General features: G+C 48.7%; 1 protein-coding gene across 7 annotated transcripts in view; it reads right to left on the bottom strand.

Annotated features, from left to right (window-relative positions):
- CEP95 (centrosomal protein 95) overlaps nucleotides 1-12,489 on the bottom strand; it is a 159,294-nt gene that overhangs the window by 92,092 nt on the left and 54,713 nt on the right. For all 7 annotated transcript variants that reach the window (XM_029600760.1, XM_029600759.1, XM_029600761.1 and 4 more), the window contains 2 exons: nucleotides 8,804-8,912; nucleotides 6,367-6,485 (listed from right to left, as the gene is read on the bottom strand). In XM_029600760.1, coding sequence (XP_029456620.1) covers nucleotides 6,367-6,485; nucleotides 8,804-8,912 — 228 coding nt within the window. The remainder of the gene's footprint in view (nucleotides 1-6,366; nucleotides 6,486-8,803; nucleotides 8,913-12,489) is intronic.

Raw genomic sequence — 12,489 nt, 5'->3', positions numbered from 1 at the left:
CAGAGGAAGGTAGGCATATAGCAGACACTTCCCTCAGTGAAGGGAGAAGGCATCTCAGGCTGGCTGCCCCCCCCTCCCCCGACGACAGGGAGCAGAACTTGCTCATTTTGTAGTTTAGGGCGAGGCGAACAGGTCCACATCTGGTGTGCCCCACTAGTGGAACATCTTGGCTGCTATCCTCTGGTTGAGGGACCACTTGTGAAGCTGTGCATTCAGATGTCCCGGCAGGTACGTGGCTCTCAGGGACATCCCTTGTAACAGGGCCCAGGTCAACACTTGCACCACCTCCAGACAGAGCAGGAACGAGCCCGTGCCATCCTGCTTGTTGATATACCACATGGCTACTTGGATTTCTGTCCGAATCAGGACTTCCCTGTGTGACAATTGGTCTCTGAACGCCCACAAGATGTAAAGGATCACCCAAAGCTCCAGGAAGTTTATTTGACAGCGGGCTTCGGAGGCGGTCCAGAGACCCTACGTGTGGGTATCATTCACATGGGCTCCCCAGCCCTGAGGAGAGATATCGGTGTCGAGGACCACCTGAGGCGGGGCAGCTTGGAAGGGGAGCACCCTCCCAAGTTAGAGAGATCTTCCCACCAGGATAGAGACACTCGCATAGGGTCCGTGACTGCAATGTGAGTCTCGAGATCCTGGGAGGCCTGTTGCCACTGAGTCCTCCGCATGCACAGTCAGGCAAGAGAGGGGGGGGGCACATGGATGGAAGCCACCATGTGGCCTAGCAGGTGGAGCAGAAGGCGGACGGATACCTGCCGGGTATTCCTCATAAGGGTTGCCAGCGAGGAGAGGGCAAGAGCCCGACTCCTGTGCAGAAATGCTCTTGCCTGAGCCGTATCCAATCTGGCTCCTATGAAGTCTAGCTGGGGAGAGGGACAGAGATGAGACCTGGGGTAGCTGATAACAATCCCTAAAGCCTGTAGCGTCTGCAGTTAGGGCCAGATCACAGAAGGCTCCTGCACGGAAATCGCTCTTGACCAACCAGTCGTCTAAGGTACAGGAAGACATGTACCGACAGATGCCTGAGATAGGCGACCATCACCGCTAGGCATTTGGTGAATATGCAGGGAGCTGAAGCTAGCCTGAAGGGCAGCAGCTTGTACTGGTAATGGGTTTTTCCCACCACAAAGCGGAGGTACTTCCGGTGGCCAGGGAAGATTGAAGGTTTAATACAGTATACATTCATGCAGGATATTAGGACATGTAATATTACTGAAAGAAACTACTATTGTAAACCGTTGTGGTGGTGAATAACTTAATGACGGTATATAAAAACTCTTAAATAAATAAATAAATACAGTGGAGAGGTGCTGTGTCATATATGTTACACAGCTGGTATGGTGGGATACGGTACACGTCTTGGAGAGGGTGGCATGGACTCGTGGCTTGGAATGAGACTTAGCGGCCGATTTTACCAATATAATGATGTCTATTAAATTATGGTCCCTTATGGTGTGAATAGCCCACAAAAACGGCAAATATTCAGGCAAGAGGCCCAATGTTCGAAGGCTGATATTTTATTCCTTCAGGAAACACATTTGAAAAAACGGTATGAACGCCTGCTCCAGTGGCCTCTTTTTCCACGTCAGTTCCATGCTGCGGCCTCCAAGGCAATGAGATACTCGGGAGTGAGTATACTCCTACATAAGGATTTACAGTGTATCATTCATAAAGCTATAGCAGATCCTTTGGGATGTAATTTATTATTACAAATGGAAATAGATGAAGAGAAGTATACTTTCTTAAATGTATATGCACCCAACAATGACCAAACAAAGCTTTATAGATAGCTTGGGTCACTTATTAGATACTGTTGATGTGGGCCACTTGATTATTGCAGGGGATTTTAACCTCACCATTCAACCTCATATTCATAATTCGATGGGTGGAGGAATAAGGGCCTCAGTGGGCCGCAAACATCTTAAGAAATTTATTAAGGACAGGGACTTATTAGACATATGGCGACACAGACATGCTGCGACCCGAGATTATACATTCTTTTCGTACACACATAACACCTATTCCCAAATCAATTACTTTTTGGTAGATAAAACTACTCAGCTTCAGGGCTAGGGAACCAGACATAGGCCCAATCACATGGTCAGATCATGCTCCGATCTGGCTCACAATAAAACTGAAAAATATGACGCAAGGGTTAAGATATTGGAAGTTAAACAATTCCCTATTAGATGATACCACATTTTGTCAGAAGGTGCGTTTGGCGACTGAAGAGTATTACCAACTTAATGGGGCAACCATGCAATCCAAACCAATGCTTTGGGAATGTTTAAAAGTAGTTCTTAGGGGACATTTTATATCCCAAGCCTCTTACCAGAAGAAGGTGAAGCAGGCGACAGCCACGGCACTATTAACTGATATCCCCATATTAGAAAAGAAGCACAAGGCATCTTCATCCACTAGAGTATATATACAGCTTCAAAGTGCTCGCAATTCTTTGAAAGCATTACATTATTTATAATAAACCAAGTTTATTTAAGATGCCAATAACCGTATGTTTTTTGCAACAACCACCCTCATACAGGAGCACAATCTTAACGCTTACATGAGGTAAGGAGGGACTGATGCCCTTTGACTATCTACAGGAACTCTACCAGTTGTCACCTCGTGCGGATTACTCCTACCTACAGCTTAGTCAATTTGGAAAGCAGGAAGATATAAAAGAGGAACTTGGAAAAGGGAAATCACGATTTAAAGGGTGGTGTGATCTGACAGATCGCATTAAGGGCGGTCTTTCCAAGATATATAATGTGTTACAGCATTCCCTAGTGGGAAGACATAAGTATGTTCAAGCGTGGGAGAGAAAACTAGGTCAGTCCTTCTCTGACGAGGAGTGGGATCAGATATTATATTGCACCAAGAGATGTTCTGTCTCTACTTCCCTTACGAAAATGGGTATAAAATTATTTTCCGTTGGCACCTCACCAAACTTAGAAGCAATGCTCTATGCTGGAAAGGGTGTGGACAAATCGGGACCTTTCTGAATATGTGAAGGGAGTGTCTTAAAGCGAGGAGATTGTGGAATGATGTGACTGATAAAATACAGTGTATTTTACAAAGAAATGTGGACCCCAATTCAAGGGCTTCTGAAAGTACCTGTTGATGTTCCAAATATGAACACTTGTTGATAAACCAATTGGGGTAGATTTTTAAAAAATGCGCGTTCGCGTACTTTTGTTGGCGCACCAGTCGCAAACAAAAGTACGCTGGATTTTAGTAGATACGCGCGTATCTGCTAAAATCCAGGATCGGCGCGTGCAAGGCTGCCGATTTTGGGCAGCCGGCGCGCGCCGAGCCACACAGCCTACCTCCATTCCCTCCGAGCCCGCTCCGAAATCGGAGCGGCCTCGGAGGGAACTCTCTTTCGCCCTCCCCTCACCTTCCCCTCCCTTCCTCTACCTAACCCACCCCCCCGGCCCTATCTAAACCCTCCCCCTACCTTTGTCCAGGGATTTACGCCTCCCGGAGGGAGACGTAAAGCCACGTGCACCAGCGGGCCACTTGCGCGCAGAGACGCAACCCAGGGGCGGTTCCGGAGGGCGCGGCCACGCCCCCGGACCACCCCGGGCCGAAACCACGCCTCCGGGCCCGCCCCCGTAACGCCGCGTCGATCGGCCCCACCTCCCGACACGCCCCCGACAAAAAACCCCGGGACTTACGCGAGTCCCGGGGCTCTGCGCGCGCCGGCAGGCCTATGGAAAATAGGCGCGCCAGCACGCAAGGCCCTGCTCGCGTAAATCCAGGCGGATTTACGCGAGCAGGGCTTTTAAAATCTGCCCCATTATGTTTAGGAGCCAGATGTATAATAGCAGCTGCATGGAAACAATCACTGGTACCCACGAAGGAAGCCCTGATTCAAAAATTGGACACAATGGGCACGCTTTACATGATCACCGCCTAAAAACATCACACCCTACCTCGATTTCATCAGATTTGGCTTCCATACACGCAATGGAGGAGTGGACCACTTAGCAGAGCACCAGTGACTCCTTCTTTGTTACATACATAATAACATTATACTATATGTTCCAGCCAAAGAAGACACAACGACAGCTTCTTCTTTAGAATATTTCTTCGCCCGAAATTATTCATTTTACTGTGTAATACACAATATTCTGTAATATTTTGCATTGATAATGACTAATGTAGTTTTCCCTGCATACATCTGGACATTATTAACAGCTTTCAAACAATAAAACAAACAGTACATTACAAAAAAAAAAGGCTTCCGGGATCCTGGCCTAGAGGACTTCCAGGTCGAGGACAGGGCATCAGAAGCGCTAGCAGAAAGCTGTTGAAGGGTATCATAATGGTCCTTCAATTGCGCTACCGCATCCCGGACTTTATCCCCAAAGAGGTTTTCACCTATGCAGAGGAGATTGGCTAGCCTGTCTTGGATTTCTAGCCAGAGGTCAGAGGTTCTGAGCCATATCATTCTCCTGGCACCGATGCCCACCGCAGCTACGCGGGCCGTGTCTCGAAAACATCATAGGTGGAATGCACTTCAAGCTTTCCAGACTCAAGACCCAGCAGGACAATGGCAGAGAGGGCCTCCTGCTGTTGTTGAGGCAGGCCCTCTGTGAAGTCCTGGACCTGTTTCCAGAGACTGTGGTTATAATGGGTCATGTATAACTGATAGGCAGTGATGCGGGCCACCAGCATGGTGCCTTGGAAGACTTTCCTGCCTAAGGCATCCAGCTCCCTGTGCTCTCGTCCCGGGAGGGGGGGCGGACTCCATGACCACCGACTGGTGGGGGAGGTGCCGCTTCTCAAACCCCATGGTCTGCTGCACCAAGTAGGTGGCATCAGGCTTTCTATTGACAGGGAAGATAGAAATAGGGTGCTCCCACATCCGGAGAAGGAGGTCCTTGAAGATGTCGAGGATAGGAACCGCCAGGAGCATCAAACTGGAGAACTTCCAGCATCTTGTGTCTTGCGTCCTCCTCCATGAGCAGCTGAAAGGGGATGGCTTCAGCCATGGCCCTGACAAATCCTGCAAAGGACAGGTACTGGGGGGGGGGGGGGGAGGTCGACCGGCACCGTTCCTCTGGTGGGGAGGGCTCTGAAAGGGGGTCGTCCAAATAAACTGAGGAAGACTCCGTGGAGTCATCACCCCAAGGGTCATAAGGCACTTCCTCCTCACGGGGACCAGCATGCCGTGGGTGAGGTCCGTGAGGGGTATCGGCGCTGGACTTTGATGGCTTTGGAGGCCTCGAGGGCACCGCAGGAATCGAAAGTTCCCTGGCATCAAGGGGACCCGAGGCCAAGGGAGGCTGGAAGGGGCTCGGGGAACCATGGCCTAGGGAACACGGTACTGGCTGCATCTTCCTCCTCGGAGGATCCAAGAACAGGGATCGCTCCAGAGGAGGGCATCGGTGGTTGCTGGGGAACAGAGGGCCCCTCGGGAATTGGCTGCGTCGGAAGGGTGCCCAGGAGGACGTTCAGAAGCTCTAGCAGGTGTGCTAGCATTGATGTGGAGGCTTGGGCACCGGTATGGGGGCCGGTGACACCGGCAGCTCAACGTTCTGGAGCGCTTTAAGCACTGTGGACTGCACACTCTGTGGTCCATCTCCTCCTGAAAGTCGGACGTGGCCAAGATTGAGGGAGGGGTCAAGGCGTCATTGTGCCCAGCACTGGTGTCAGTGGGAAACGCCTAGGACTACCGGGTGCACTGGAGGATGGGGCCTCCGATGGTCCTTCTCACTTCGGTGGCGGCCCGGCAGCCACCAGTGCCACCTCAGAACCAGAGCCGTGTGTTGATGGAGACCAGCGGCGATGCTTGCAGGATCTCCCTTGGTGCTCGGCCCAGTCTTTCCCTGGCACCGAGGAAGCAGAAGATCAGATGTCCAGGAGAGCGGTGAAATCACTGAGGATTTCGATGGAGCCGACATGGGAGTAGAAGGAGCGGATTTTGGGGCCCTGAAAATTTTCACTATCTTATCAAAGTGCGCCTGACGGCCTTTGGGGGTCATCCCTTCATGCATACGACTCCCACGGACATCATGCAAGGCCCCCAGGCAGAGGATGCAAACCTCATGTGGATCTGTGATAAAAATGATCCACAGGCACTGGGGGCACCAACAAAAACCAGTCAACGCCAAGAAAAAACACCCGGCGTTCTATCGATGACCAGCGGTCAACCATGAGGCGATGAGTCGGGAATCGACTGCAAAGTAGGAAAAGGCAAGAAAAACAACCTACCACACTGAGGAGGCACCAACCGCCAAGGGGGACCAGACGAGGAAATCAGGAAGCTTAAACCAACTCACCAAACCCACTGGTCCTGAATCCTTCTGTCTACATGCTAGGAAAGCTGCATTTAAAGTGACTTACCACTTTTCCTCAGTAGGAATGAATGAGCCGTGTCTCCGAGTCTAATTAACTCAGCTGTTGATTCCGATCCTTCCACATCAGAAGAAGCAGTACAGATTTCTGAAGATGGTACAGAGGACCTGACAGGAATTTATTACTTGCAGTCACCACTAGATAGTACTATAAAGTTACTCTTTAAACAAATAAAACCTCTCAAGACAATATACACATTGTATGCTGATCAAAACTAAAGCAAGGTTTACAAAAATATAACAATCATAACTTGCCAGCAAACCTATTAAAAAATTACCTGTCACTAAATAAGAGACATCTCACAACAGAGCAGTATAGGATATGCATTTTATTGCCAGTTTGTTTAGGAGTTTTCTATTTGCTATGTAGTAGCAGCAGTTCCAGAAACTTGACAGTGATGTTATTTTAGGAAACACATTTAAAATATATCAGAAGGCGGAAACTCCACCTAAACAGAGCAAAGACACTACAAGCTCCTCAAGAGAAGAGAGAGGTGCTTATAACACGGTCTGGAATGGATTTATTCATGAAAATATGTAGGTGGTAAGTTTAAAAAAAAAAGAAAAGAAAAAAAAAAAAAAAAAAAAGAAAAGAAAAGAAAAAAAAAAAGACACATACATACTTCCACCCCCAAGGTCTTTTTTTTTTGTTTTTTTTTAACACTTCAAAATGTAAGAATATTCATTGATTTTAATATGCAGAGTTTGTGAATGTCCAAACACAAAAGTTTGAGATCTGCTTCTGCACAAAGCTGGACAGCATTCATATGACAAAAGGAAGGAAAACAAACCAAAAACAAGAAACTTTAATTGAAGGTTTTTTGTTTTTTGTTTTTTTTTTGCTTAAAGAGTCAGCCTCATAGTATTGCAGAGACATTAATAGGCACTAACCTATTAATGCAGGGTCGCCAACTCCAGTCCTCGAGAGCCACAAACAGGCCAGATTTTCAGGATATCCACAATAAACATGAATGAGATAGATTTGCATGCACTGCCTCCATTGTGAATATCCTGAAAACCTGGCCTGTTTGTGGCTCTCAAGGAATGGAGTTGGCCACCCCTTTTATGAGAGATGTTTTTAAAAAATGAGTTTTTAACTTGTGCTATCCAAAGATTTTTGCATGCAATAGGCAACATTTTTATCCCCTTTGTATTTTTCCCTCAGGTGTTTTTATCCATGGCTTTTCAACAGCCTAGCCCTGCCCCTCTATATTATTCCCCAACCTCCTCAATTCTTGCACCAACTAGTAGTCATTACTGCTCAGCAGCCTCAGACCACAGATCTTGTTCTTGTAGAATGAAAGGGAGGTCTGAGGCTTGGCATCATACAGCCATTATCTACAAGTTGTAGACTGCCCTCTCTAGTACCCTCCAAGCTTCCTGTACGCAGCACAGGTATGTACACGCTTGCTCCCAAGAGAACATGCCAGAATTCCTCAGTCCATCAAAGCAGGTACTCTTCTCTCTCCCCTCCCACCCACCCCACTCCCAGGAGCAGGCTCCTGTACGACAGACTAAACCCAGGTCACTTATATGGTAGCACACGGCCCTAGCTCTGAGCAGCATTTTAACAAGTACAGCTGTAGTACATAGGGATGTGAATCGTTTATCTGACGATTGAAAATATCGGATGATATTTTCAATCTAGTCAGATATCGGGGGTCCCTGATAGCGATAGGAAACCCCACGATTAATTTCGTGGGTTCTCTTATCGTTATTGGGGGGGGGCAGGAAGAAAGGGCACTTACAAAAACACAGTCCGACCCTTTAAAATGAGTTCTTTAGTATCCCCCCACCCTCCGGACCCCTTCAACACCCCCCCTCCCAAATGTTTTAAGTACCTGGTGGTCCACTGGGCGTCCCAGGAGCCTTCTCCCACTCTCGGGCCGTCGGCTGCCAGTAAACAAAATGGCGCCGATGGCCCTTTGTCCTTAGCATGTGACAGGGTATCCATGCCAATGGCTGGCCCCTGTCACATGGTAGGAGCATGTGCGGGCCGTCCAGTGCTCCTACCATGTGACAGGAGCCGGCCAATGGCATGGATACCCTGTTACATGCTAAGGGCAAAGGGCCATCGGCGCCATTTTGTTTACTGGCAGCCGACGGCACAAGAGCGGGAGAACGCTCCCGGGACCCCCACTGGACCACCAGGTACTTAAAACTTTTGGGGGGGGGGGGGGTGTTGAAGGGGTCCGGAGGGTGGGGGGATACTAAAGAACTAATTTTAAAGGGTCGGGCTGTGTTTTGGGGTTATCGGCTCAGCACAGCCGATAAAAAAAAACAAAAAAACCCCAACGATTGGACCGCCTGAAAAATAATTTCCGATAGTCCACGAATCCAAAACCGGAACCAATTCTGGTTCCGATTCACATCTCTAATAGTACATGGTCCCATGACCTGAACTTACAAAAAACTTTGCTTCGTACCTCACAACTGCAGATGGTCCTGAGGCTGGCACTGATTTTATAGAAAGATGCTGCGGCTCTTCCAACTGTGATTTTTGAGCACCATCTTTTGAAAATGGCTTGACATCATCTGTTAATACCAAGGTAGAGAATTCACACACTGTAGAAGGAAATCATTTCATGTAACTTCACTGCAATACTGAGAAAGGCTTGACATGTTATTCAGTTATAAATTTGCTGGGGTGGGGGGGTGTTACATAAAAGACCAAGACAGGAGTTTATAATAAAAGAAAGTATCCAGTACTACTATTTAATTTAAAATATTTTTACAAAGCTTATATTACCAAACTTTAAGTGAGGTACAAACCCTAGAAGGTGAAAAATCATATAATCCAAATCATAGAAAGAAAATTAACCCCCCCCCCCCCAAACACACACAAAATTATAACCAACCCTCTCAATAATATAATGGAAAAATTACTTACCTGATAATTTCGTTTTCCTTAGTGTAGACAGATGGACTCAGGACAGGGGGTTATGTGTTCCTCTGCTAGCAGATGGGAGACAGAGTCAGATTTCAAAGTTGACATCACCCTAGATATACCCCTACAGTGACTTCAGTTCTTCAATATTCTCTTTGAAAAGCCATTGTGGACATATATATTGAAGAACTTGATTAAACCCTTGGTTAACTAAACTTGACTAAAAACTGGAGACCGCCAATGTACTCAACCAACATAAGCATCGAAACCAGCCATATTGTGGATGCCCTGTATTCAAATGGAATAGAGGTTCGCCTCATGGGTGATTCCTTGGCACCTCTCCTGGACAGCCGTGGGTGGGATGCTGAGTCCATCTGCCTACACTAAGGAAAACAAAACTATCAGGTATGTAATTTCTCCATTTCCTAGCATGTAGCCAGATGGAGTCAGGACCAGTGGGATGTACAAAAGCTACTCCTGAACTGGGCGGGAGGCTGCCTGTGGTCCAGTTAGCACCGCCTTTGCAAAGACTGCATCCTCTCGAGCCTGAACGTCCAGGCGGTATGAGAATGTGTGTAGAGAAGACCACGTCGCTGCTCGACAGATGTCGGCGGGGACAGTAGCTTAGCCTCCGCCCAGGATACTGCCTGGGCCCTAGTAGAATGAGCTTTGACCTGAAGGGGTAAAGGCTTCCCTGCCTCTACGTAAGCTGCCTTGATTACTTCCTTGATCCAGCAGGCTATAGTAGCTCATGAAGCTGCTTCGCCCTGTTTCTTCCCACCATGAAGAATAAACAAGTGATCTGTCTTGCGCACCGGTTCCGGATGCTCTAGGTTCCGTACTAGATGTCTGCCAACGTTTAGATGACGAAGAAGGTGGGAGTCTTCTGTGTCCTTGTGTCCCTCCAGAGACGGTAAAGAGATGGATTGATTCAAGTGAAACTCCGAGACCACTTTTGGTAAGAAGGAGGGGACAGTGCAAAGCTGTACTGCTCCTGGAGTAAATCAAAGGAATGATTCCCGACAGGATGGTGCCTGTAGTTCCAAGATACAACTGGCTGAACATATTGCCGTCTTTAGTGTTAATAGGTGTAGCGTCAGACTGCGCATCAGTCTGAAGGAAGGTCCTGCTAGGAAGACCAATACTAGATTGAGATTCCATAGAGGGACCGGCCACTTTAAGGTTGGTCGGAGTTGTTTAACCCCTTTTAGGAAACGGGCCAAGTCCGAATGTGCCAACAGACTGTTTCCATTCACCTCGGCCCTGAAGCAGGAAAGAGCTGCTACCGGGACCTTGAGGGACAACCCTTTCTTCAGGCTGTCCTGTAAAAATTCCAGAATCATGGGGATCTTGGCTGTTCGCAGGGGCACCCCACAGCCCTCGCACCAGACCTCAAAATATTCTCCAGATCTGTATGTATGCCAGGGACGTTGAGAACTTCCGTGCACGAAGCAAGGTGGCAATCACGGCCACCGAGTAAGCATGTTTCTTCAGATGAGCCCTCTTAAGGGCCAGACCATAAGAGAGAATAGAGATGGATCTTCATGAAGAATCGGGCCCTGCAGGAGGATTCTGCAACCGCCCCCAGAATGAGGAGCCTTCACGTGTTTGCATACCATGGGCGCCTGGACCAATCCAGGGCCACTAGGAGGACTAAACCTCTATGGTGTTCTATCTTGCGGATGATCTTGCCCAGTAGAGGCCATGGGGGGGGGGGGGAAGGCATACAGTAAGTCCTCCTCTGGCCAGGTCTGGATGAGGGCGTCGATCCCTTGGGAGTGCTGATCTCTTCTGCGACTGAAGAACCGGGGGACTTTCGCACTGTGAGATGTGAGTAATAGGTCCATGGCCGGGAGGCCCCAGCAATTTACTAGAAGCTGGAAGCCTTTGGTCTACAGCATCCATTCCCCCAGGTCCAGGCTTTCCTTGCTGAGGAAGACCACTGTGATGTTGTCTTTTCCTGCGATATGGGAGACTGAGATCCCTTGTAGGTTTAACTCCGCCCATTCCATAAGGGGGTCTTTTCCAGAGACACCTGATGGCTCTTGGTTCCTCCCTGGCGGTTGATGTAGGCAACAGTTGTTGCGTTGGCCGACATCACTCGGATCGCTTGTCCCTAGAGCCTGTGGTTGAACTATAGGCATACTAGTCTGACCGCTCGAGCTTCCAGGCAGTTTATGTTCCAGTTCGCCTCTTCCTTGGTCCATTGTCAATGGGCTGTCAGCTCCTGACAGTGAGTTCCCCACCCTCTGAGGCTCACGTCTGTCGTGAGGACGATCCAGCTCAGTGGGGATAGGCTTACGCCCTTGCTTAGATGGATTTCCTGTAGCACCACTGGAGGAGAGAGCATACTTCATTGGTAAGTGGAGGCGAATCGAGTAGTCTTGGGACAGTGGGTTCCAGCGTGACAGTAAGGAGCATTAAGAAAGGCCGCATGTGAGTCCTCACCCACGGTACTACTTCCAGTGTTGATGCCATGATGCCAAGGACCTAAAGATAGTCCCACACCTTGGGATGCATTGAGGCTGTCAACCGGTGTACTTAGTCCATCAGTTTCCTCCTCTGGGTAGGGAGGAAGACCTTGTTCTGCTTGGTGTTGAATAGACACCCAGGTACTCTAAGGACCAGGAAGGCTTGAGGCTGCTCTTGTCCATGTTCACGACTCAACCGAGTTCCTGTAGGAGGGATCTGACCCTGCTGGTCACCTGGAGACTCTCTTCCAAAGACTTCACCCGGATCAGCCAGTCATCCAAGTAGGGGTGCACACCAGGATCCCTTCTTCCTCAGTGCTGCCGCCACAACCACCATAATTTTGGAGAATGTTCTGGGGGCGGTTCCCAGACCGAAGGGTAACGCACAGAACAGGTAATAGCAACCCAGTACCACAAAGGGTAGAAAACGATGTTGGTCTTGATGGACTGGAATATGAAGGTAGGCTTCGGAGAGGTCCAGGGAGGTTAAGAACTCTCCCAGTTGCACTGCCATTATGACTGAGCGGAGAGTTTCCATGCGGAAGTGCAATATCCGCAGATGACAGTTGACACTCTTGAGATCCAGGATGGGCCGGAATAAGCCCTCTTTCTTGGGCACAATAAAATAGATGGAATAACGCCCCGTATTTACTTGGTGTGTAGGTACCGGAGTTATAGCCCTCAGACTGAGGAGCCTTATCAGTGTGTATTCCACTGCCAGTTTTTTGAGCTGGGAGTGGCAAGGTGATATCAT

Source organism: Rhinatrema bivittatum, chromosome 4, assembly GCF_901001135.1.
Source record: "Rhinatrema bivittatum chromosome 4, aRhiBiv1.1, whole genome shotgun sequence".
Lineage (NCBI taxonomy): Eukaryota > Metazoa > Chordata > Amphibia > Gymnophiona > Rhinatrematidae > Rhinatrema > Rhinatrema bivittatum.
Note: the sequence above shows the minus strand (reverse complement) of the source record. Positions and strands in the feature narration are given on the sequence as shown.